The 22,425-nt window shown below is 41.7% G+C and overlaps 1 protein-coding gene across 2 annotated transcripts in view; it reads right to left on the reverse strand.

Moving 5' to 3' along the window:
• LOC137095121 (protein-L-histidine N-pros-methyltransferase) overlaps positions 1 to 22,425 on the reverse strand; it is a 41,108-nt gene that overhangs the window by 10,533 nt on the left and 8,150 nt on the right. The window contains exons 1-4 of one of the 2 annotated variants that reach the window (XM_067461404.1): positions 14,162 to 14,275; positions 13,361 to 13,551; positions 3,838 to 4,047; positions 1,463 to 1,647 (exon numbers count right to left, since the gene is read on the reverse strand). In XM_067461404.1, the coding sequence (XP_067317505.1) occupies positions 1,463 to 1,647; positions 3,838 to 4,047; positions 13,361 to 13,551; positions 14,162 to 14,263 (688 nt within the window). In that variant the 5' untranslated portion in view covers positions 14,264 to 14,275. Of the gene's footprint in view, positions 1 to 1,462; positions 1,648 to 3,837; positions 4,048 to 13,360; positions 13,552 to 14,161; positions 14,276 to 22,425 lie in introns of those variants that run through there. The other variant, XM_067461403.1, reaches the window with a different exon arrangement.

Genomic DNA, 22,425 nt, shown 5'->3' on the forward strand with positions numbered 1-22,425 from the left:
TAATTAGAAGTACGGTGCCTGCTTCTTCTGCATATTAATTTACTACGGTTCTATGGCTTGGCTGTGCCACTTGGCATAACTTCTAAACATTCCCACAGAGTACAAGAGCAGCCACAAATGTAATGCTCACCACAGAGCTACCGGCAAACCATAAATCAGCCTCCAATTCTAAGAACTCTGTCATAAAGAGTCCTTCTAGTATGCCACAGCTTGCATTCCACACCCAGCATTTCTCCATTCTCCCTTTCCCAATCACTGGCTCCACTGACTTGCTTTTAATTTGGAGTGACACCAGTTTTTAAAACTTGCCTGACTAAACAGACTGAGTATACATCCTACTGAGCCCCACCCAGCTAGCAATAAGCCTCAAACTTGACAAGTCTTAAGTATTGTTAGAGCCAAGGATGCAATACTGGAACTACAGCAAAGCATGGACGTTTCTCAAATAAGATTCAGATCAACTTAATTTGGTTATTTGCATAGGTTGCTTAGAAAACGCGAACCGACTTGAATTTAGTCATCTGTGAGTCAATTCTCCCTATAGCAAACAAAGTGTGCCACACCTGAAGAAGTCAAGGCAGAGCCCTTTAGTGTGCTCCGAAGGAAGCAACAAGTGGCAATGTTTTGAGGCCATGAGATAAAGCAACTTTTCTGGACTAAAAGAGATGTGGGGTTGGCTCTCATTTGGATGGGAAACCACATGTGTGTTTTGCCACCCCGAATCCCAAAACAGGTAAAAATACTCTGTATTTTCAGGGCATGTTTTGTGGGGATCAAAATTAGACAAGGTGTAAATAAACTCACCTTATGTCTTATTTGTGGGGTAGGGGGATAAGTAAATAAGTAAGGATAAAATACAAATGGGAAACAGCTTTAACTCACAGTAAATAACAGGGTCAAACTAGACACACTTAATAATTTTTGTATCTAGGCCTAAGATCGAAAACCATACTTTCATTAGAATGACACGAAAAGGAGGGGGTAAACTTCAAATAGCAAAATGTTCTAGGTCCACTGCATCACCTTTCAGAAAACCTTGACACCAGCATATCCATTTCCAAGCAGCTCCCTGCAGCCAACCACTGATAATGTGTCAGATGCCTGTTCTGTGTATTCCTCTAATAAAAGAGGAAAAAGGGGTGTGTCTGGGAGCTATTATTCTAATTTTCCACAATGCCCTGGAGTACTAGTATATTAAGCATATTTTTTGGCAATCTAAATCAAGATTTCCAGGCCAACAATCTGGTGTTGCTGCTGCATGGCTATGGAAGACAATAGAGGGCCCATTACCCAGAATCCTTCAGCCCCGGAGGTGGCCTTGGCTGTTGTCCTTCTGGCCAAACCCAATCCCAAACTGATGATGTATATATATATATATATATATATATATATATATGAGTGCTCTTTACATGGGGCGATTCATATGTGGCTTTTTCTCAAGAAGCATCTGGCAGACACTTACCATTTTCCACATACGGATGAAAAGGCAGGACCAATGCCAGGATAACTCTGCCTCTCGTAGGCTCCAGTACACTTCTAATATCTTTTAATACAGTCAATGGCTGATCACAGCGATCAAGCAGATTCAAGCAGCTGATGACATCATACTGGAAGCCTGTATTTTGCCATTCGTTGATGCCGAGTATTCTGCAAAAGTGTTTTAAAAGCACAAGCTTACACTTAGATAATGGCTTATTTGCTTACAGCAATGAGAAGGTGAGGTAACCAAAGAAAAACTTCACCTCATTAAATCTAGTCCATCAACCATAAGAAACTTGACAAAGGAAATGTGATTCTTTCATTTCTTTTTACATTATTAACAGATATAAACACTATTATATCAATTTATATTAATATTGTACATTAATAGTATTAATAATCTCCCCATACTCTACCTATATAGATCTTTAATAAATATTATAATACGTTAATATGTATTTGATGAGTGGGGGGTCTAGAAATTGGCAAGACACAATTGCACTACAGAGCACAATTGAGAAAAGAGGTTAAATAGACATGAATGGCATCAAAAAGGGCAATACCCCAAAACTAGCATTCCATTTCAACTTTCCTGGATATACCAATATGGGGCTTACAAGTGGCAGTTCTAAACAAACAAAAAAATCGAAGGAAGAAAAGAAAGACAGAAAAATGAAAGAGAAAAAGCTGAAGTCGTAAATTCCAATCCACTGCACACTACAGCATGCTATGTATGTAAATACCTCAAGCTTCATAATTGTGCATATAATAAAGGAATTTTCATGGAGGAAGTTTTTGAACTGACTTCTGAGACATAGATTTAGCGCTTGTACAAATCAATACTAATTGATAATTTTAAAGACTTGGGAGTCATGTATAGCCTCATAAAGTTCTATAAAGATTTATAGCCAAGGCCACAATTTGCATCTTTTCGTATTTTGCTACATTTTATCACACTCCCACAACTGTTTAATTGCACTTAAAATCTGTGGCTTTAACAAGGAGGAAGCATAGGAAGCCTATGATGCCTTTATATGTGTTATTCAAATAGAAGACTGTGACCTCTTAAAGAAAAGATATTATCTGAGAAATGATTATAGATCATGAATAGCTGGAAAATATTGCACTGTACATAACAAGCACTTACAAATGTATGTCTATTTCAATAAACAAAATAATAATAATAATAATAATAATAATAATAATGATGTGGCTTTAATATTACTTCATCGCTTCATCAAATGAAGTGGCCTGACGTCTATGAAAACTCATGCCAAAATATACATTATTAGTCTGAAAAGTACGATTAGATTTCATTTAACCTTTACCCCTATTTTACTATGGCAGGGAAGATAATCTCTGGATTGTGGAAATACCACAACCATAAATGCCCCAAATCTGTCCCACCGAAAGATAGCAATTCTCCTCCTCTCTGCAAACTCTCTGACTATTATTGTGCAGCTACAAACAAAACACTCAATGGGACAGCAGAAAAAGTGGAAGGAAGAACAGGTTTCAAAACCTCAAGAGTGAAGAGAACCCTATGGGCAAATCATTGCCTGAATTTGGACACTGGAGATTCCTCCTTGACAAATATTAGTTGAGCAAAGGCTCAAAAGGCAATCTGACTTCCTCAACGACAACCTATGGGTTTGCTCCATCATTTCTGACTTGCTGTTGCCTAATTGCTTTCCTTTGATCAAGCACAAGGAACACCAACTCTTGTCAATCCAAAAAAGGATGAGTTGCTGTGAGTTTTCTGGGCTATATGGCCATGTTCCAGAAGTATTTTCTCCTGATGTTTCGCCCAGAGATCTTGGCAAAATGTCAGGAGATAATACTTCTGGAACACAGCCATACAGCCTGGGAAACTCAAAGCAACCCAGTGATACCAGCCATGAAAGCCTTTGACAACATATCAAAAAAGGATATTTTGTAGATATTTATTTATTTATTTCCTATATTTATACCCTGTCCTTCTCACCCCGAAGGGGGGACTCCTAGATAGGAGAACATAATTCTTCATAAGGAAAATTTAAAAGGAAAACCAGCAGCAACTGTCTTATTCGTACATTTCTTGGAAAGAAACTCAACATCCATGTCCTGGGATTATGAAACATGCAAAAATCTACTTCCTTGCCCCCATTCCATTTTCAATTTATCATTATATGTCCTGTAGAGCAGGGGACACTTCTCACACATTCTCTTTTCTTTAAATGTTCTATCTTTCATGGAAATCAGCCACAGAATTATTGCTATAGGTTACTTTGAAGCTATGAAAGAGGACCGAGTGTGGGGGTGGGAATAAAATAGCTATGTCCCAGTACCTATGCACTATCATGCCCATTTCTGTCATACCTGTATTTCTTCTTCTGAAGCTGCCATATCATTGTTTCAGACAACTCGGTAACATAGGTTTCTTCAAAATGCGGACTCATGACTTTTGTGACTTCTCCATCTCCGGCTCCTAAATCAAGAAGCCTGCGGGATTTCCAGTCTGGATTTATTGTGAGCAGTCTCTGAAATTGTTCGGGTGAAAACACAAACATTGAACCTCTTCCCAGCAACCTGAAATGTCAAAAGGTAGAGGTTTATGTATTTCTTTATTTTGGAAGAGAAACACATTCAGCAAAATGATACTTTTCTTCAGGACAGGACTAGACACAGCGGTTGGATGAAGGTATCAGAACACTGCTTCAGAAGGTTACGCTTATTTTGAGAATAACTTCGCAAATCTCCCAGCCTACATGGCCATGTAACTTTTCCAAGTTCTGGGCTAGATCATGGGTAAGGAAAGGTTGCTTACCTGTAACCATGTTTCTTCAAGTGGTCATCTGTGAAATTTGCACATAACAACAATAATAACAACAGCAATCTTTATTTGTACCCTGCAACTTGGGGCGGCTCATAGAAGCGCTCAAAGTGCCACACGCAAACAACAATACGTAAGTATAAATACAATGACATAAGTATAACAACAATGCATAAAAATCTCATTAATAAAATGATAAAAAACTGAGAATTATAAAATTCCTAAAATGCAGTGGGATCTGCCAGTCGGCTATCTGTCATAACAATCAATCAATCTGAACTGACTGCTTGCACAATCAGTTCAGAATCTTCTAGAAGCTTTACACCTTTTAGGCAGTAGCCCAGCCACACTCCCCATGGAGTTATATATCTAGTGGGAGGGGCTACACCTCAGTTCCTCCGCTGCAAGGTAGCAGCAAGAGAAACAGAGGCATGACGAGATAGTGAGGAGGATGGATGGAGATGTCCACATTTCACAGATGACAACTTGAAGAAACATGGTTACAGGTAAGCAACTCCTCCTTCTTCTTCGTGGTCTCTGTGAAATCACACATATGGTAGAGTACCAAGCTACTAACCTTGGCTGGCAGGAGTCATGCTACTAAAGAGAAGAGGACTGCTCTGCCAAAGGCCACATTTCTCATGGAAAGAGTATCCCTTGAAATGGGCCACAAAGGTGAGTGGGATAGACCAGGTGGCTGCCCGGCAGACATCTTCTAAAGGCATGTCCCCACACACCCTTTCTACCTCAACATACTCTTTCTACCTTTTCAGCTTCTCACCCATTGCTTCCCCTACCTTTTCCCTGTTATAGATTTTAACATCAAACTTCCCCCATTGGAAAACCTGTCAATAAAGATGATTTTAAAAAACGAATAAAGGCATGCCCCTCAAGAAGGCCCAGGAAGTGGCCACCGCCCTCGGGGAGTCGACCCTGATTTGTGGAGTTAAAATACTACCCACCAACTGGTAGGCCAAACGGATAGTAGATACAATCCATGAGGAAATTTAGAGCTCGTGCCAGGCGAACAATAAGTGCTGCGAAATTGCTGAATTCATCGGCCGATGGGAGCTCCATTTCCAACTGGGACTCAAGTGGGGATGCCATGTGAATGCCCTCTGTTGACTCTGAGTCCTTGTCGGACTCGTCAACTTGAATGGGGGGCGAAGTCGAGGCCGTCACCACTGGCATGGCAGGCTGGCTCCTCTGCAATGCTGAATTCAAAGCAGCAGGTATGGGTGGTTGACTCTGGAGGGGCTCTTCATCTATGGGGTATGAAGGCCCAAAATAGCAATAACTGCCCCTGGGGGGAGCACTGCCAGCAGCCCCAATTATCAGGGCATAAAAGCAGCCCCTATAGTCTTTCTTCCTGTGGTAGGAGGGGGAGTGGCAGCTATAATCAGCTCCCCTATGTGGAGGCAGTGACCCACGATAGTAGGATATGCCCCTGGAGCGGCTATGTGCGCAGGAGGTCCAGAATTGTGTAGCTGAAGCGTGACCCCTCAATCTTGAGTACCCTGAGTACTGAGATCAGTAAGTGTGGAAGGAGGTACAACACGCATGTGATCTCCTGCTTTTAACTGTTTGCCCCGATCTAGTCATTTCCCAGATGGTGGGAGCTGGGAGGTTTTGGGCTTCTTAGCCTTGGCAGTCTTGGACCGAGTGGGCCAGCTTTGGAGGGACGAGCTCTCCGCCAAAGATAGGAGGCACTCCTGAGCAGCGCCATTAGTTGAGGGAGCAGGTGGCCCCGATGCTAATCTCTTTTTCAGGAAGGCTTGCTTATAAAGCAGGACATTGAATGGGACTCATGGTTTTTTCAAGCTTGGGGGTGAAGGAGGGGCACATGCTACAAGATTGTACTGTGTGGCCTTCTCCCAGGCAGAGCAAGCACATTATGTGCCAGTTTGTGTCAAGTAACTTCCTCCCACAGGACGAGCACTTCTTTTAAAAAGCGGTAGAAGACATTACTGCCCTGACCCTATTCACGTAGTCAAGATAGTCCGGGTCAAAATGTGTAGCTGAAGGAGAACTAAAGAAAGAATAGTTTAAAAAAAAAACAGTCCTAGTCAATGACCAGGTCAGTTAACCTATTTGGGTCCGTTTTTTTTGTCGTGCCAGGAGCCACTTGAACTGCAAGTCGCTTCTGGTGTGAGAAAATTGGCTGTCTGCAAGGACGTTGCACAGGGGACACCTGGATGCTTTGATGTTTTAACATCCTTGTGGGAGGCTTCTCTCATGTCCCCGCATGAGGAGCTGGAGCTGATAGAGGGAGCTCATCTGTACTCTCCCCAGATTTGAACCTGCGACCTGTCCGTCTTCAGTCCTGCTGGCACAGGGGTTTAAACCTCTGCGCCATCGGGGGCTCAGTAACAAGGCAAGTAAGCTAAAGAGCAAAGAGATTCCTAAGCCGCTGCAACTATGGTGGACAAAAGGAACTGAGGCTGTAGCCCATCCCACTGACTATATACCTCCATGAGGAGTGTGGGCGGGGCTACAAACTAAAATGTATCATAGGGCTTCTAGAAGATTCTGAACTGACCATGCAGGCGTAGGAAATACCATGTGTGATTTCACAGAGACCACGAAGAAGAAAGGAATTATAACAATTTAGACCAGGAGATCATGTTTAGACCTCTCTGACTGATGACAATTCAAGGTTTCACAAAGAGGCAATTTTTAGTACACACTACCTAAGAACCTTTGAAATGAGTATTTCAGAAATGAAAATAGGATTTTGTGTGTGTGTGTGCAGAAAGCAGACAGGCAGAACCTCCTCTGTACGCAGTATTAGAAGCTGATACTGTAGAATTAATGCAGTTTGACACCACTCTAACTGCCATCGCTCAATGCTATGGAAGCCTGGGAGCTGTAGTTTTACAGAGTCTGTAGCCTTCTCTGTCTGAGAGTGCTGATGTCTCACCAACTACAGCTGCCATGTCACATGATGCAACTGGGTGGTTGTAGACAGCAGACAAATCAAATCAACTGGTTTTTCATGGAATTTGCTGACACAAAATGCAGCAATGGTCACCAACTTGGATAGGGATCAGACAAATCCATTTTGGTAAAGCTATCAAAAGTGACTAATAATGATGGATATGTATCCGTGGCAATGAAGCTCATATGCTAGCAATAAGAAACGCAAACAAGGGGGTTACATCCTGCTTGTGGGTTTCCACTGGGCATCTGATTAGCTACTGTGTAAAAAGAATGCTGAACAACTTAGGCCAAGTGTGGCTCAGGAAAATGTTGCACCACTGAGCCATGGTCTCTCCTAGAAGCCTGGAGGATCCTCCCTTTCCTCCCTTCCAGAAGGAATCTCTCTGCCCATAATGCAACTTGAGGACTATTCATTTAAAAATTAATTCTACTTTTTGTTTGTATGCCATATTCAAACTCAGGAAAGAGTGAACATGGAACGGCTTAGACAATGTTTTTGGAAAATGATTTAATAGAAGTCACTGGTGATTGTATGTTTTTAATTATTTTTACATGGTTTTTATAAGGTGCACTAAATGTTTTAGTCCACCTCAGACATCAGAAGAGTTGCAAGAGCGAGAACAAGCCACGAGATTAAAGACTAAGATCCACCCAGAGGAAAAGTGTTATTGCCATACATTAAGGGAACCACTGACAGCATAGGGAAGCTGATGAGGAAACACAACATACAAACTATCTACAGACCCACCAAGAAAATCCAACAAATGCTACGTGCAGCAAAAGACAAGAGGGATCCTCTCACTTCTGCAGGAGTCTACTGTATACCATGCAGCTGTGAACAAGTCTACATAGGGACCACCAAACACAGCAGCATTGCCCAAACACGAATCAAAGAAGATGAAAGGCACTGGAGACTACTTCAGCCAGAGAAGTCAGCCATAGCAGAGCACCTGATGAACCAACCTGGACACAGCATATTATTTGAGAACACAGAAATGCTGGACCACTCTCACAACCACCATGTCAGACTACACAGAGAAGCCATTGAAATCCACAAGTATGTGGACAATTTCAACAAAAAGGAGGAAATCATGAAAATGAACAAAATCTGGCTACCAGTATTAAAAAACTCTAAAATTACAACAGCAAAACAACAGAGAGGAAACAATCAGGGACAGCTAATCACCTCTCAACAAAAGATTCCCCCAGGCACTAACAAGCCATGCCAAAAAACTGCTAGGCCATCAAATGCTAATCAAGGTGGTCAGTTGAAACATTCACACCTAGCTCCAACAGATAAGAGTTCTTTGTCCCACCCTGGTCATTCCACAGATATATAAACCCAATTTTCCTAGTTCCAACAGACTTCACAAGCTCTGAGGATGCTTGCCATAGATGCAGGTCAAGAGAGAATATCTCTAGAGCAGGGGTCAGGAACCTTCAGCTCTCCAGGTGTGGTGGACTTCAACTCCCACAATTCCTTGAGGCTCGGCATTCACCCCAAAGGCTTACCTTGGTCTCAAGGAATTGTGGGAGTTGAAGTCCACCACACCTGGAGAGCCGAAGGTTCCCCATGCCTGCTCTAGAGCATGGCCATATAGCCCGAAAAAAACCTACAACAACCCAGTGATTTCGGCCATGAAAGCCTTCGACAATGCGTTTTTAATTGTGTTTTAGGACTATTGTGGCATCGAATTGTACCAGTTGTAAGCCGCCTTGAGTCGCCTTTGGGTTGAGAAAGGCGGCAAAGAATCGCCGTAAATAAATAGGTAAATAAATAAATACTTAAATAATGAAGAAAATATGAAACAATCGCCCATTCTAGTACCTATTTAAAAGATAAAACCTAATTTATATTGGCACAGCAGATCACATGAATAATGGCAGTGTGGAGGATACAACACTGTGCAGAGGAACACATTAGCTTATATTCACAGGGCATTTAGAGACAGAAGATAGCAGATCTGATCCAAAAGACTGAAGCTTAAAAAAAACCAAAACGACAAGGAAGATGTAAAAGAACAGAAATTCCAGAGTGAAAGAGAGGCTGAAGGTGACATCGATGAAGCAGTGGGAGAGGAGATTAATATTTTAAAACTGTATAATCTATCAGCAAAGGACTGCAGTAGCTACCTGAGGCTCTCTTGGACGGGAAAGAATGTAGAATAGCAAATGAGCTCTTCATTAAGGAATGTGTGGCAGGGGACAGGCAGGGTCTCTCTGGATCATGCCAATGGCATCGCGGCCTGCTCGACTTTGTAGACTATATTGTAAGATTACAGTAGAAGCGACAGAGGTTCAAGCAGATGAAAGGATACATAGAATATACAGGGAGAAAGAAAATAATTGGTTAGCAAGAGAGACGAGAGGGGAGCCAGGCATTAGTCAGGTCGGCATAGCTAGAGAATCCAAACTAGAGTGTAAAAAGCAATTGGCGCCAAGGCATCTGCAGCTGCAAAGAGCAGATTCATGATCAAGGGAGAGGACAGGGGAAGGAGAAAGAATAGGTAGCGAAGACAATGAGGCCAGATGAAAAGTGAGAAAGCACCGCGGATTTATGTGGGTGGAATATAATGGTCCATAGGAAATGACCTGTTAAATGTTGATAACAGTGTTCAAGGAAATCATTTTGTACAGAATACCACTTCGGTTAAAAGACCAACCCCCTGGTGGTACCTTTCAGTGTCAGATAAATTGGCACAAGGGTATTATTCCTAAAGCCATGGGGAGAAGAGGTTCAAAGCGACAGAACCCCTTTTTGAGCCGAGGAAAAATGGCAAAGAAGGAAAGAGGGTGGAAAGTACTACTTGACTACACACTCCACAGGAAACGTCTAGCTGAGAAGTATGATTGGCTCTTAATATAATATTATCCCTCTCTCTCTCCCTCACACAGACATATGCCAGCTTCAGCAGATCAAACTGCAGAAGAGGAAAACGCGAGGTGGTGGGAAAGGAGGTCAAAAAGTGTAGTGCAATAGTCAATCTGCTAAATATGGAAAACCTACGAAGCATGATGTTTTGGATTTTGATGGGATCACTCAACATGATGCTCCACTGGAAACTTTGTGGGCCTATGACAAGGTACTGTGTGATGAATTATCCCTCACACAGATTATCCCTATCTTAGATTTAGGGTGCAAGATCGGAGCTTGGACAAAGCATCCCTACTTTCTGAACAACCTCTGAGGATGCCTGACATAGATGTAGATGAAAGGTCAGGAGAGAATGCTTCTGGAAAATGGCCACACCGCCCGAAAAACTTACAGTAACCTACTTTCTGAACACGGCTATCAGCCTCCTCCCAGTAGACTCTAATCAAGACAAAGCTTCATGACAATCACCACTCCTCTTAATGTTCCTCCAGCAACAGCAAGAGTATCCATCTGGGCAGCTAAACCAGGAAATCCCAAGTGGATGTCCCCCCACAAAGGTCTGCAACCTGAGGCAAACCAAGAATGGGCAACTTGGAAGTCCCTGAAGACACTCAGAATTGAAGTGAGCAGATCAAAAGACAACCTGGCAAAATGGCACTACCTAAAAGAATCCTCCACCTTGTGTGACTGTGGAGCAGAACAGACAACTCTGCAACTGTATGCTTGTCCACAATGTCCTGCCTCATGTAGAGAGGAAGAATTGTTGGAGGCTACAGATAATACGGTTGCTTTTGTCCATTTATGGTCAAAAGATACTTAGCCACTTGTGCTCCTTCTATTTTTATCAGTTTTATACTAATTTATGCAATGCTTTTGATACAAAATAAATAACTTTCTGAACAACCTCTTTCCCTGGCCCTTTTACTACAGTTAAAAAGTACAGGTCAGAAACATAGAACGGTATAACATTAAACCACAATGGAGCAAATTGTAATATAAAAGAACAATGGAATGAAAGACAATTGAAAACAAAATCAGTAAGGTACAAGATAATCCCATACATTCATCAGCAGCTCTTCCACAAGCTCCACCAGAATCAAAATGCTCTGACTTGGGGTCTTTGCAGTGCAACACAGATTGTGAAGTTAATTTGCACAATGAAAAATTGTCAGTGCCTTCCAATCAAATATCTGCCACAAGGCAAAGGATCCTTGTGTGCCTTATTCAGCAACCAAAAATAAATGACATGGACACAATGAACACTGCCAGGAACAGTTTTGTGTCTCAGGACAAGACACTTGGAACACATCTTACCCAAAAACATTGGCATTCTTCACAAAATAATGTATCTGTTATCTAAGGTAAACTTCTACCCAATTTCTTCCAAAACTAAACACACAGCCAACTATCTTCCCGAGAGCAAGGGTCTTAGAACAAGCATTGGATTACAATATGGAGGGCAATCCATGTGCAACTTTCCTATTTTCCTCTGTTCAGTTGGATGGTACTGAAATCCAAGAATGGTAAAATAAAAGAACCTTTCTACATTAAGACATGCTTCCCCGTCTGCCTCATTTTAATGTATAAATGGCACTGTGTATGGATGCAATTGTTGGTGGATTGCCAGGGAAACATGTTCTTAGAACAACTGTGTTGCCCACCCTGGGCTAAAGTGGGCAAAATGGGGAATGAGACACACATAGCCCCAATTTAGTAGACCATGAAGCACCCCATAAGCCTTCAAACACCAACTCCAAACATTCAGACAATTTTTCACAATCAAAAGCCCCAAATAGTTAAAACCACAGGAAAACGTAACAGTTTGCCTTCACAGGCCCTCAACTACACATGTCACAAAATCTTTAACCCCCCCCCCCCCCAAACTGGCTGAAAAGCAATTGAAGCTGAAGTAGAACTGATATAGGCTGACCACTTCTAGATTGCATGGCCTTCAAACAAGAGTGAGAACTCAGGATCATTCAACACAGCTTACATTTTATTGCAAGGGCGAACAGACTGTGTTTAAAGGATATCCTTTGATGTTTTATTTGTTTTGACTTCTGAGAGCCAAAAACTTGAGACTGATACAAAACACATATACTTAGAATTAAAACATTCCAAGCCCGGCAGTTGGTTTTTAGCATTAGAGATAAACACAGCTCCCAGTTCTTCCATGCAAAAAATACAGTGCTTTTCTACACACAGTTTTTTTCATTTCTGTACAATTTTGGCAAGGAAGGCTGTCATTTTGTAGTGGTTGCTGTTAAGCAATTGAGTGTTAGAAATGTTTGCTGATCTACCACAGATCACCTGGAGATTTGTTTTCTGCACATTCTTGCCTTAATGGTCAACAGGGACAGCCCCCAGTAAGAAAAAAAGTAGTTCACACAAGACTAACATTTGCATTATAGGTTTACCAAAGGTCAGTGCTAAATAATTTAATCAGTAACTAACCTCCATCATTGCTACTGAAACAACTAGGGCTCTGGCTGGTATTTGGGATTCTGATAAATGTTTTGGTTCAAGTGCACATTATATGTTATGAACACATAACTTCTTTGGCTAGTTGATGCTGTGGTTAGAACTTCCTGACACAGTCAGTGCAATTGTGCTGCCTAGGGATGTGCTACAGCTGAACTCAACAGGACAATGAGGGGCTGTCAAAGTCTAGAACACCACAGCATTCATTCTCATTGAACTCAACAGTTTGCATTGACATGTTCCAATACGACATGGGGTGGTTTGATGTGATGCATCAACTTATCTCAGATAACAAGTTATGGTTTGCTAACCAGTCACAAATGACAATCTGAATCTACAGTTAGTTGCTGGTTTATTACCTCTGATTTGTTTAAATCATGGTTTTCTATGTTTACCTTTAAAATAATTGAATTAGGCAGAGAGTGGTGGGAGAACACATTAAAAATGGTGAACATAAACCATGGTTTGTTTGATCATCTGACATGCAATTAACACTATAAGGAAAAATGGTTTATCTTAAAGACAGTTTATTGTGACAGTTTGGCCAGTCATTACATAGGCCACAAAAAAGCATGAAGACAATAGTCCATGCCTAACTGATATTCAAAGAGATACTGCTTTTGAAGATGAAGATCTCAGCCTGAAGATCAACTCGGTTAACTCAATTTGGTTAAATTTAACATTTCTTTATGCATGCTTTACATTATAGCAATATTAAAAAACAAATTTAAGAACACGTCCCAAGCTTGATGTTTTCATTTTTTTTTACTTACCCATTAATAGACGTCCTAGACATAAACAAGCTAAAAACAGAGGACACGAAGGAATGGTAGAGTTGAATGAATAGCCAGCCAGATTTCTCAATGCTGTTATCTAAGAAGATCTGTGTTCCTTGGTCAAGGTAACTCTGGACGAACATAGGCTGAAGAGATTCACATAGCTGCTCTCGATTGCACACGTACCACTAAAGGTGAGCAGGGGAGAAAAATAACCAAGAATTATTATTCACATTTCAGTACCGCCAAATGAGACTTAACTAAAGAATAGTCTTGAGAGAAGTGAAGGAATGTAACCCAACTGCAGAGTATGTGCTCTGCATGCAGAAGCCCTTACATTTGATCCTTCATGTTAATAATTCAAAAGATTAGGCACCAAGGGATGGCAAAGAGACTCTAGAGAACTGCTGCCAGTCAGAACAGACAAAATTGGGGTGGATGGACACTATTTGACTTTGTATGAAAGACTAAATAAATAAACACTTTGAAGATCCCTCAGAATTTCTTAGAACTTTGCCAAATATATAAAGTTTAGCAGGCAATAAGTGTAATTTGCCCATTTGTAGTTTCCAGGTCAATTTAGACTGATGGTATCAAAATACCAAGATTATGACGCTAACTTTGAGGTTCCCTCTTGCTGGGAAGCCCTGCAAGAACAGGCAGGATTGTGGAGTGTGGTATAGCCTCCTTCTGTTGCAAGCGATTTGACTGTGTGCTCCTGTATGGCAGAATGGGGTGGGACTTGATAACTCTTGAGGTCCCTTCCAACTCTATGATTCTATGGTCATACCTGCCTACCTGCCAAAAACCTTGTTCTCTTGTTGCAAAGATCACGACAACGCAGCATCCAATTGTGGCACAAATCAGAAGGCTACAGAAACCTACAGATAGTTGCATCATTCACCAAACAGAGCTTGGACAAGGTAGCTTTTGGACTATAGCTCCCAGAGTCTCACAAACAGCATAGCGGATTATCCTTAAGAAAATGTGGCTCTAAACAGAGAGAGAGAAAAATCCCAATTGTTGGCTAGATAATCTCTAAGTATAAGACAGTTTTGAGCAAATGAGGTATGAAATAAGCAGACTGAATTGTTTCAGCTGCCCATTGATGAAAATGGCTCAGTTCTACGCATCATCATTGCCCAAGATCCAATTATATCCTAGTCTTTAATAATTGGTTCTAGTACACCGCCAACACTTTGTTTTGTATTCCTTACACATAAGCTGTGACTCAAGTTCCTTCCCATTCTGAGCAACTGTGGACACATCTCGCCTGCACTTCCTCTATATTCCTGGAAATGTCCTAATCGCTACAACTAGGTTTTCTGCTGCTTTAGTTAAGTTCCACAAAGCTTATGTGTCCCCCTCCCGTCTTTTCCTATGTTTCTAAAAGTGGCTGGGCAGGGGGAGACTGGAATTTTCCCCATTACAAATAGCCTAATCAAACAGATTGAAATTGTTACAATATCTCATGTGAGAAACTACCATTTACATAAAACTTTTTATCATTTCATCATTTTAATTGACTTGGGAATCTGTTTTATGTTTTAATTGGATTCGTTTTGCTTGATAGTATCATTATTAGCCATCTTGAGAGCTGTACTTCAGAAGCAAGCTGGGGCATAAATCCAATAAATTAATAATTCTGAATTCTAATCACATAAATTTCAATGGCAGTCGGGAATGACCTTAATAAACTTGGCTGGCAACCTGTTCAGGATTTAAAGGTGGATTTGGAGTCTTGCTACTGCTGGAGATTCATGTTTAAAGTCTATTATTATTATTATTATTATTATTACCACTTTTTCTCTCCACAAGGAGACTCAATAACCACACACATCTAAAACAACCCCCCAAAAACCTTACAATTTCTATTTGGCAGCACAACAACTTAATGATTTTCAAGGTGCTGCAGATAGCAATGCCCTTCCGGTTGTGTGGTGCCTTAAGACAAGCTGTGGGAGTTGTGGTAAGACCTCAAGATCTCAATGTGTCCCATAACTAGAGGGAATTGCAGATATTATTACTGGGTGTTCTAATCTACAGAAACCCTTCAACTGAGGCATTCTTAGGCAGAAACAGTAGGCTTTAGAGCAGCCTAGCTGTTAGGAATTGTGGGGATTGAAGTCCAAAACACCCGGAGAGCTGAAGTGTGCCCATGCCTGCTTTAGAGGAACATCATCATCAGTCATAACTGATGTAGGGCTTTAGTGACTCAGCAGAAGATACATCTCTTCTTCCACTTCTTTCAATGAGCAATTATTAAATCATATAGGAGTTAAATAAACCCATATAGTATTTTATCCCACTATGAATGATGAAGAAACCTGATACAAGCTGTCCTGCTAACTGAGTTGGGGAGTAAGAGCATAAAATTTATTAATATAATTATTTTGAGTTGCTGCAATATTTTGTCGTCATTATTATACATAATCTGTCCATTCATTTAAGTCACTCCTAGAGAATGAATTAAAGTATATACCATATATACTCATGTATAAATTGATCTCATTTATTAGTCGAGAACAGATCTGGGGCCCAAAATTATAGATTTATATATGGCCAGGTGTAAAGAGGGCACCCAATTTGTAACGATGCCACCAGTTTGTAAATGTTTGTAAAGGAGCCACCACTTTGTAAGGACTTACTAAATTGATAACACAACTAATAACTTGTAATATTGATTTAGTCTTTCTTCAATGTGTAGCGTGGCTTAACTTGGAAGTATTTGTAACAGAGACTTGGCTTTAGAAGAAACTGTAACAAGGTTATTGAAGTATAGAAGAAGCTTGATGGTTTCAATGTTTCTTAACTCTTAGAGGCACATATCTTCAGAGGTTACATTTATAACTTTTCATAAAACAACTCTTAAGAGGACTATTCCTTCTACTAAACAGGTTTCAAACTTATTTTCCTTCAAAATGTGTTTCTTTCTTTAACAGATTACTTCAGGCACAGGCTTATTCTTTCCTTATGTTATTTCTGTTAGTAAAGATTCTTATTAGGGTTCTCTCACCCTTTCTACTCATACACTAACTACTAACCTAAATAAGTCAACTTGACCTATCCAAACTACACAGGCTAAAAGCCTAAATGCTCCTGATTTTCAACACAGTAGAATCAGCCTTTCCCTGTAGTTCTTAGACTACTTTACTGGTTCTCAACACACAATAGAACCAGCCTTCCCTGTAGTTCGCTGACTACAGACTAACTGTTTTAAAATGGCTGCCCTGCCAAGTGGCAGTTGGCTCTGCCCCTTTTTCCATGGCAACCCAGCTCAAAGTGAGCTAAGCTGGCTACCATTCCCCCAGTTATGCTAGTTTAAATACTTACCCTTTTAAACACCTATCTATTATTATACATAACTGTAGATTAAAACTCACACTTCACCACACCAGGGATATGCCAAGCCTCATCTCATGGAGATCAGAAAACTTAAGCATTGTGTCAGGGGTTCAGCCATCCCTCGATGCTGCTACCATTTTCCTATCCAGGCATTTGAAAAGGCCAGAAGTAGTGTTGAGGCAGAGAGTAGACAAGGTCAGTGCTTCTTCTAAGTTCTCCTTGATGGACTAAGCTCTCACCTTTCACCACTTTATATAGAGAAGGGGATTGTTCCCTTTAAAAATAAAAGTACCATACTTACATTGAACCATAGAAAAGAAACCAGTTTTTTTTTGCTTAATTTTTAAAACTAAATTTTCTAGACTTATACACGAGTATGTACAATACATACCGTATATACTCGAGTATAAGTTGAGTTTTTCAGCCCTTTTTAAAGGCTGAAAAAGCCCCCTTCGGCTTATAGTCAAAGTTATTTATTATTTTACTCTGTTGTTATTATTACATTTATTATTTTACTCTATTATTATTATTGTATTACATTTATTATTTTGTTCTATTTATTATTGTTATTATTATTACATTTATTATTTTACTCTTTTATTACTGTTATTATTACATTTCCATTATTCTACTCTATTTATTATTATTAGAAGGATACGTAAACACATTGGGGAAGGTGAGACTAATGGTTTAATCAGAGTTGGACAGCCTTATCTTAAACTACAGTTTTATGTAAATATTCAAAAACATTTAACCTACTGATGCCCCAATTAACGTAATTTTATTGGTATCTATTTTTATTTTGAAATTGATCACTAGCTGATGCATTTCCCACCTTTGGCTTATACGCAAGTCAGTATGTTTTCCCAGTTTTTTTGAGGTAAAATTGGGTGTCTCGGCTTATATTTGGGTTATTTGGGTTATACTCGAGTATATACGGTATATTTGACATTCAGACATATAGAATATTGAAATAAAATTTCTTATTAACTGAAAGACACAACTCCAGAACACAAAGAACTCAAAAATAAGCATCACTCCTAGTTTATCCTTGGTTAAGTTAATTACATTGATTGTTTTATCAGCTATACTATAACAAAATTACAGGGGAAGGGGGGAGCATATAACTGAGCAGGAACATGAATTATGATTTAGAAGATGACATCATTACAATCTCTGAACAACATATAAAGTCTTGCTCCACTTCCTTTCCTGTAACATGAATGCTTAACATTCATTTACGAAAGAGTCAAACTGCTCTGTGTTGAAATATGCACCAGTTGCTCTTTTACGTTCTACACAAATAATGAGGAAAAGAGCACTCCATTCTGTTATCCTGCAATGTGACAATAACAGTACAATAGGATGAAGAGGTAAACAGTAATAGGATAGTAATTTATGAAGGCACTACAAATTTAGAAACAGCATAGCAATATAATTGCGTATCCCAAAGGAAATTATATGGCAAAACTTTCTATTTGCACAGAAAGGGACACTGACTGGATTATCATATCAAAGTAATTCACGGGGACTGCCTGTAGTTTAAACAAGCCACAATTCATTATACAGAAGTAAATGTCAGCTGCTCCGTATGACTAGCTAGCATATAACTATTTCAGAGATAACACTTTTGTATGCACTTGTAGTTCCTCCAATGGGGAGGATCTAGAGATTCCTAGAGATGAGTTTCCTCAAGCAACAAATAGGCTCTATTTGTAATTCTTGTTTTTCCATTACATAGGAGTCCCTATCCCCAGCAAAGGTGGAGGCCAACTATACAGACCAGCGGTTCCCAACCTGTGGTCTGTGGACTACCAGTGGTCTGCAAGAACTAAAATATGGTCTGTGGTCCCATCATTACTACACCATTGCAACAAGAGCGACTGGTCTTGCGAAACCCTCTTATAGTGCCAAGGTTTATAAAATATGGTTTTCTGTGGGCAAGCAGGTGGTAACTACTGGATGGCATATGTTCTGTATCAGAAACTAGAGCTTATGTGGTCCATCCAATGTAATTTTCTAAATCAACACCCCAAATAACCAACCAAATCTAAAGTTGGGTTGTTGCATCTGATGCAGGCGAAACGCCAGGAGAGAATGCCTCTAGAACATGGCCATGTAGCCCAAAAAAACCTACAACAACCCAGAGATTCCGGCCATGAAAGCCTTCGACAATAAATCTAAAGTTGATCAAAAACTGATTTGTAACTCTTTTGGTACTAATGTTGCAGAATGGTCCCTGGTAAAAAAAAAAAAAAAAAAAGGTTGGGAACTACTGATATATACTAAGCTTCAGTTCTTTTTTCCGTTGCATAACAAATTTGATGGGTTTTAGTCAAATATGCAGGGTGAGGCAGCATAACTTCCTTTTTTAAAATGCGTGCCATTCAGTCGGTTGAAGACGTAGCAGAGCGCTAGTGGTCTCGTTCGAGAGGCGGGAGTATAAAGTTTTGTCCTGACACAGTTCAGTCGCCATCATGCGTTGGAACAGTGAGGAGTGTGCTTTTGCGGTTGAGGCCTACTTTTCGAGTGGATTTGGAGTGGCTGGCCCGCTCTCCAGATTTGGCCCCTTGTGATTTTTTTCTATGGGTTTTTTTGAAATCCCGTGTTTATGTGAACCGTCTAAGGACCCTACAAGATTTGAAGACCAACATCCAGGAAGAAATTGCCAATATAACGCCTGCTATGCTGGGAAGAGTCATGACAAACACCAGAAATTGGTTTACTCAGTGTATGGAGAATGGAGAATGGGGGACGTCACCTACCTAATTTGATCTTCAAAACTACATAAAACAAAACTTTAGGTATGCGCCTCCATTATAAAAAAAATCTGATTCATACAATGGAGGACAAATTAAGATGGTCCGCCCTAGGAGACTGATGGATCCGGACAGATTCCTGAGGAATCTTAGGGTTCTTCCTGCCTTGGAGCCTGGCGATTCTATCGACGCCTTGGTAACTCTCTATAACGGGGAGATGGCCAGGGCGTTAGATACGATCGCACCCGAACGCCCCATCTCGTTGTGTCGTGACAGGCCATCTCCTTGGTTCACCGAGGAGCTGGCTGTGATGAAGCATACGAGAAGGGGGCTAGAGCGCAAATGGAGGAAATCTCGAGATGTATCTGATCGAACACGGGCTAGAGCCTCTCTTAAGGCATACTCCGTGGCCATACGGGCGGCCAGGAAGTCATTCACGACCGCTCGTATAGCATCTGCAGCAAATAGATCATCGGAGCTGTTTCGGGTCGTGGGAGAACTCCTCCAACCACCTGCGGTGGAGGAGGTCCCTGACGACCCCGCAGCTCGGTGTCGCGATTTCGCACACCATTTTGCAGATAAAGTCGCCCAGATACGCCTCGAGCTCGACTCCAATTCCATCGCAGTGCCAGAAGAGGTGACAGAGGCACCTGCTTGTCCAGTTTTATGGGATTCTTTTAGGCTTGTTCTCCCTGAAACCGTGGAGGAGATTCTTGGGGCTGTGAGAGCGACCACCTCATCTCTAGACCCATGCCCATCTTGGCTCATTAAATCAGCCAGAGGGGGGTTGCTTGATTGGTTTGTACTGATTGTCAATGCATCGCTGGAGCAAGGAATTTTTCCATCTAATTTGAAGCAGGCCGTGGTCCGCCCACTTATCAAAAAAGCTTCCCTTGACTCCACGGTGCTGAATAATTACAGGCCGATCTCCAACCTCCCCTTTTTGGGTAAGGTGCTGGAAAGGGTGGTCGCCTCTCAGCTTCAGGGTTTCCTAGACGATACCAACTACCTAGATCAGTCACAGTCTGGTTTCAGGCCTGGTCATGGCACCAAGACAGCCTTGGTCGCCTTGGTGGATGACCTCCGCAGAGAACTGGACAGGGGGAGTGTGACCCTGCTGGTTCTCTTGGACATCTCAGCGGCTTTCGATACCATCGATCATGGTATCCTTCTGGGTCGTCTCTCCGGGATGGGCCTTGGGGGCACGGTTCTGTTGTGGCTCCAGTCCTTCCTGGAGGGACGAACTCAGATGGTGAAGCTGGGAGACGCCTGCTCTGACCCCTGGCCTTTGACCTGTGGGGTCCCGCAAGGCTCTATTTTGTCACCCATGCTTTTTAACATCTACATGAAACCGCTGGGAGAGGTCATCCGGAGTTTTGGAGTTGGGTGCCATCTCTACGCGGATGACACACAACTCTACTACTCTTTTCCACCTAATTCCAAGGAGGCTTCTCAGGTGCTAGACGAGTGCCTGGCCGCTGTGTCGATCTGGATGAGGAAGAACAAGCTGAAGATCAATCCCGATAAGACAGAGGTCCTCCTGGTCGATCGCAAACCAGATCGGGGTATAGGGTGGTCACCTGTGTTGGACGGGGTTACACTCCCCCTGAAGCCACAGGTCCGCAGTTTGGGCGTCCTCTTGGATTCTTCGCTTACACTTGAGGCTCAGGTGTCGGCGGTATCCGGGAGGGCCTTTGCGCAACTGAGACTTGTGCGCCAACTGCGACCATACCTCGTGAAGGCTGATCTGGCTGGGGTGGTCCATGCCTTGGTCACCTCTAGAATGGATTACTGCAATGCGCTCTACGTGGGGCTGCCCTTGAAGACGGCTCGGAAACTTCAATTGGTCCAGCGGGCAGCAGCCAGGATACTAACCGGAGCTCATTATCAAGAGAGGTCTACCCCTCTGTTTAAGGAGCTCCATTGGCTGCCATTCATTTTCCGAGCCCAATTCAAGGTGCAGGTGCTCACCTACAAAGCCCTAAACGGTTTGGGACCACCCTACCTGCGTGACCGCATCACCATCTACGAACCCACGCGCTCGTTACGGTCATCTGGAGAGGCCCTGCTCGTGATCCCACCCACGTCGCAAGCGCGCTTGGTGGGGACACGTGACAGGGCCTTTTCTGTGGCGGCCCCCCGACTTTGGAACGCCCTCCCAAAAGATCTCAGACAGGCCCCCACTCTAGCCGTTTTCAGAAGGAACTTAAAAACTTGGCTGTTCCGTTGTGCCTTCCCAGACTAGGAATCCCCACCCCAAGTCCTAGTAGCACCTTAGCATAACAAACTGTCGCTGCACATCGCACTTTTAACCCTACGTGCCTCCTGCCATTTCAGCACTTTTAACCCTTGTACCCCAGTGCGCCGGCCGAACCAGTTTTTAATAATGTCTTGATGTACTGCCATTGTTGTTATTTTGCTTATTGTTTGATTTGCTTTGTTGTTGTGATGTTACATTCTCTATTGTATTGTGTTTTGAGGCTTCGGCCTGTGTAAGCCGCATCGAGTCCTCCGGGAGATGCTAGCGGGGTACAAATAAAGTTAATAATAATAATAATAATAATAATAATAATAATAAGTTTTGAAAAAAGGAAGTTATGCTGCTGCACCCTGTAGAAGCAGATTCATAGTTGTCATCTTCCACAAATTTCTTCTAACATGGGGATGAGGAGCAATTGCTCCTGCAGACCTTGGCAGAATATAGCTCCCATCACAACTGATGTCTGCCCATGTTAGCTCAAGCGAGTGGAGTTGGACAACATATAGAGAACCACACCTTCCTCATCCTTGGTCTAGCAAGCTACAGGAAGCCAGCTGCTATTTCTTGTCTGTTGTTCATATGATGACAAAAGAAAGTCATATAGACAAGATTAGCAATGATATTTACTTTAGATAGCATGCCTAATACATTATCAGTTGAGTATATAAAAATTGGCATGTGTAGAAGTGGTTGTGGAC

This window comes from Anolis sagrei, chromosome Y, assembly GCF_037176765.1.
Source record: "Anolis sagrei isolate rAnoSag1 chromosome Y, rAnoSag1.mat, whole genome shotgun sequence".
NCBI lineage: Eukaryota > Metazoa > Chordata > Lepidosauria > Squamata > Dactyloidae > Anolis > Anolis sagrei.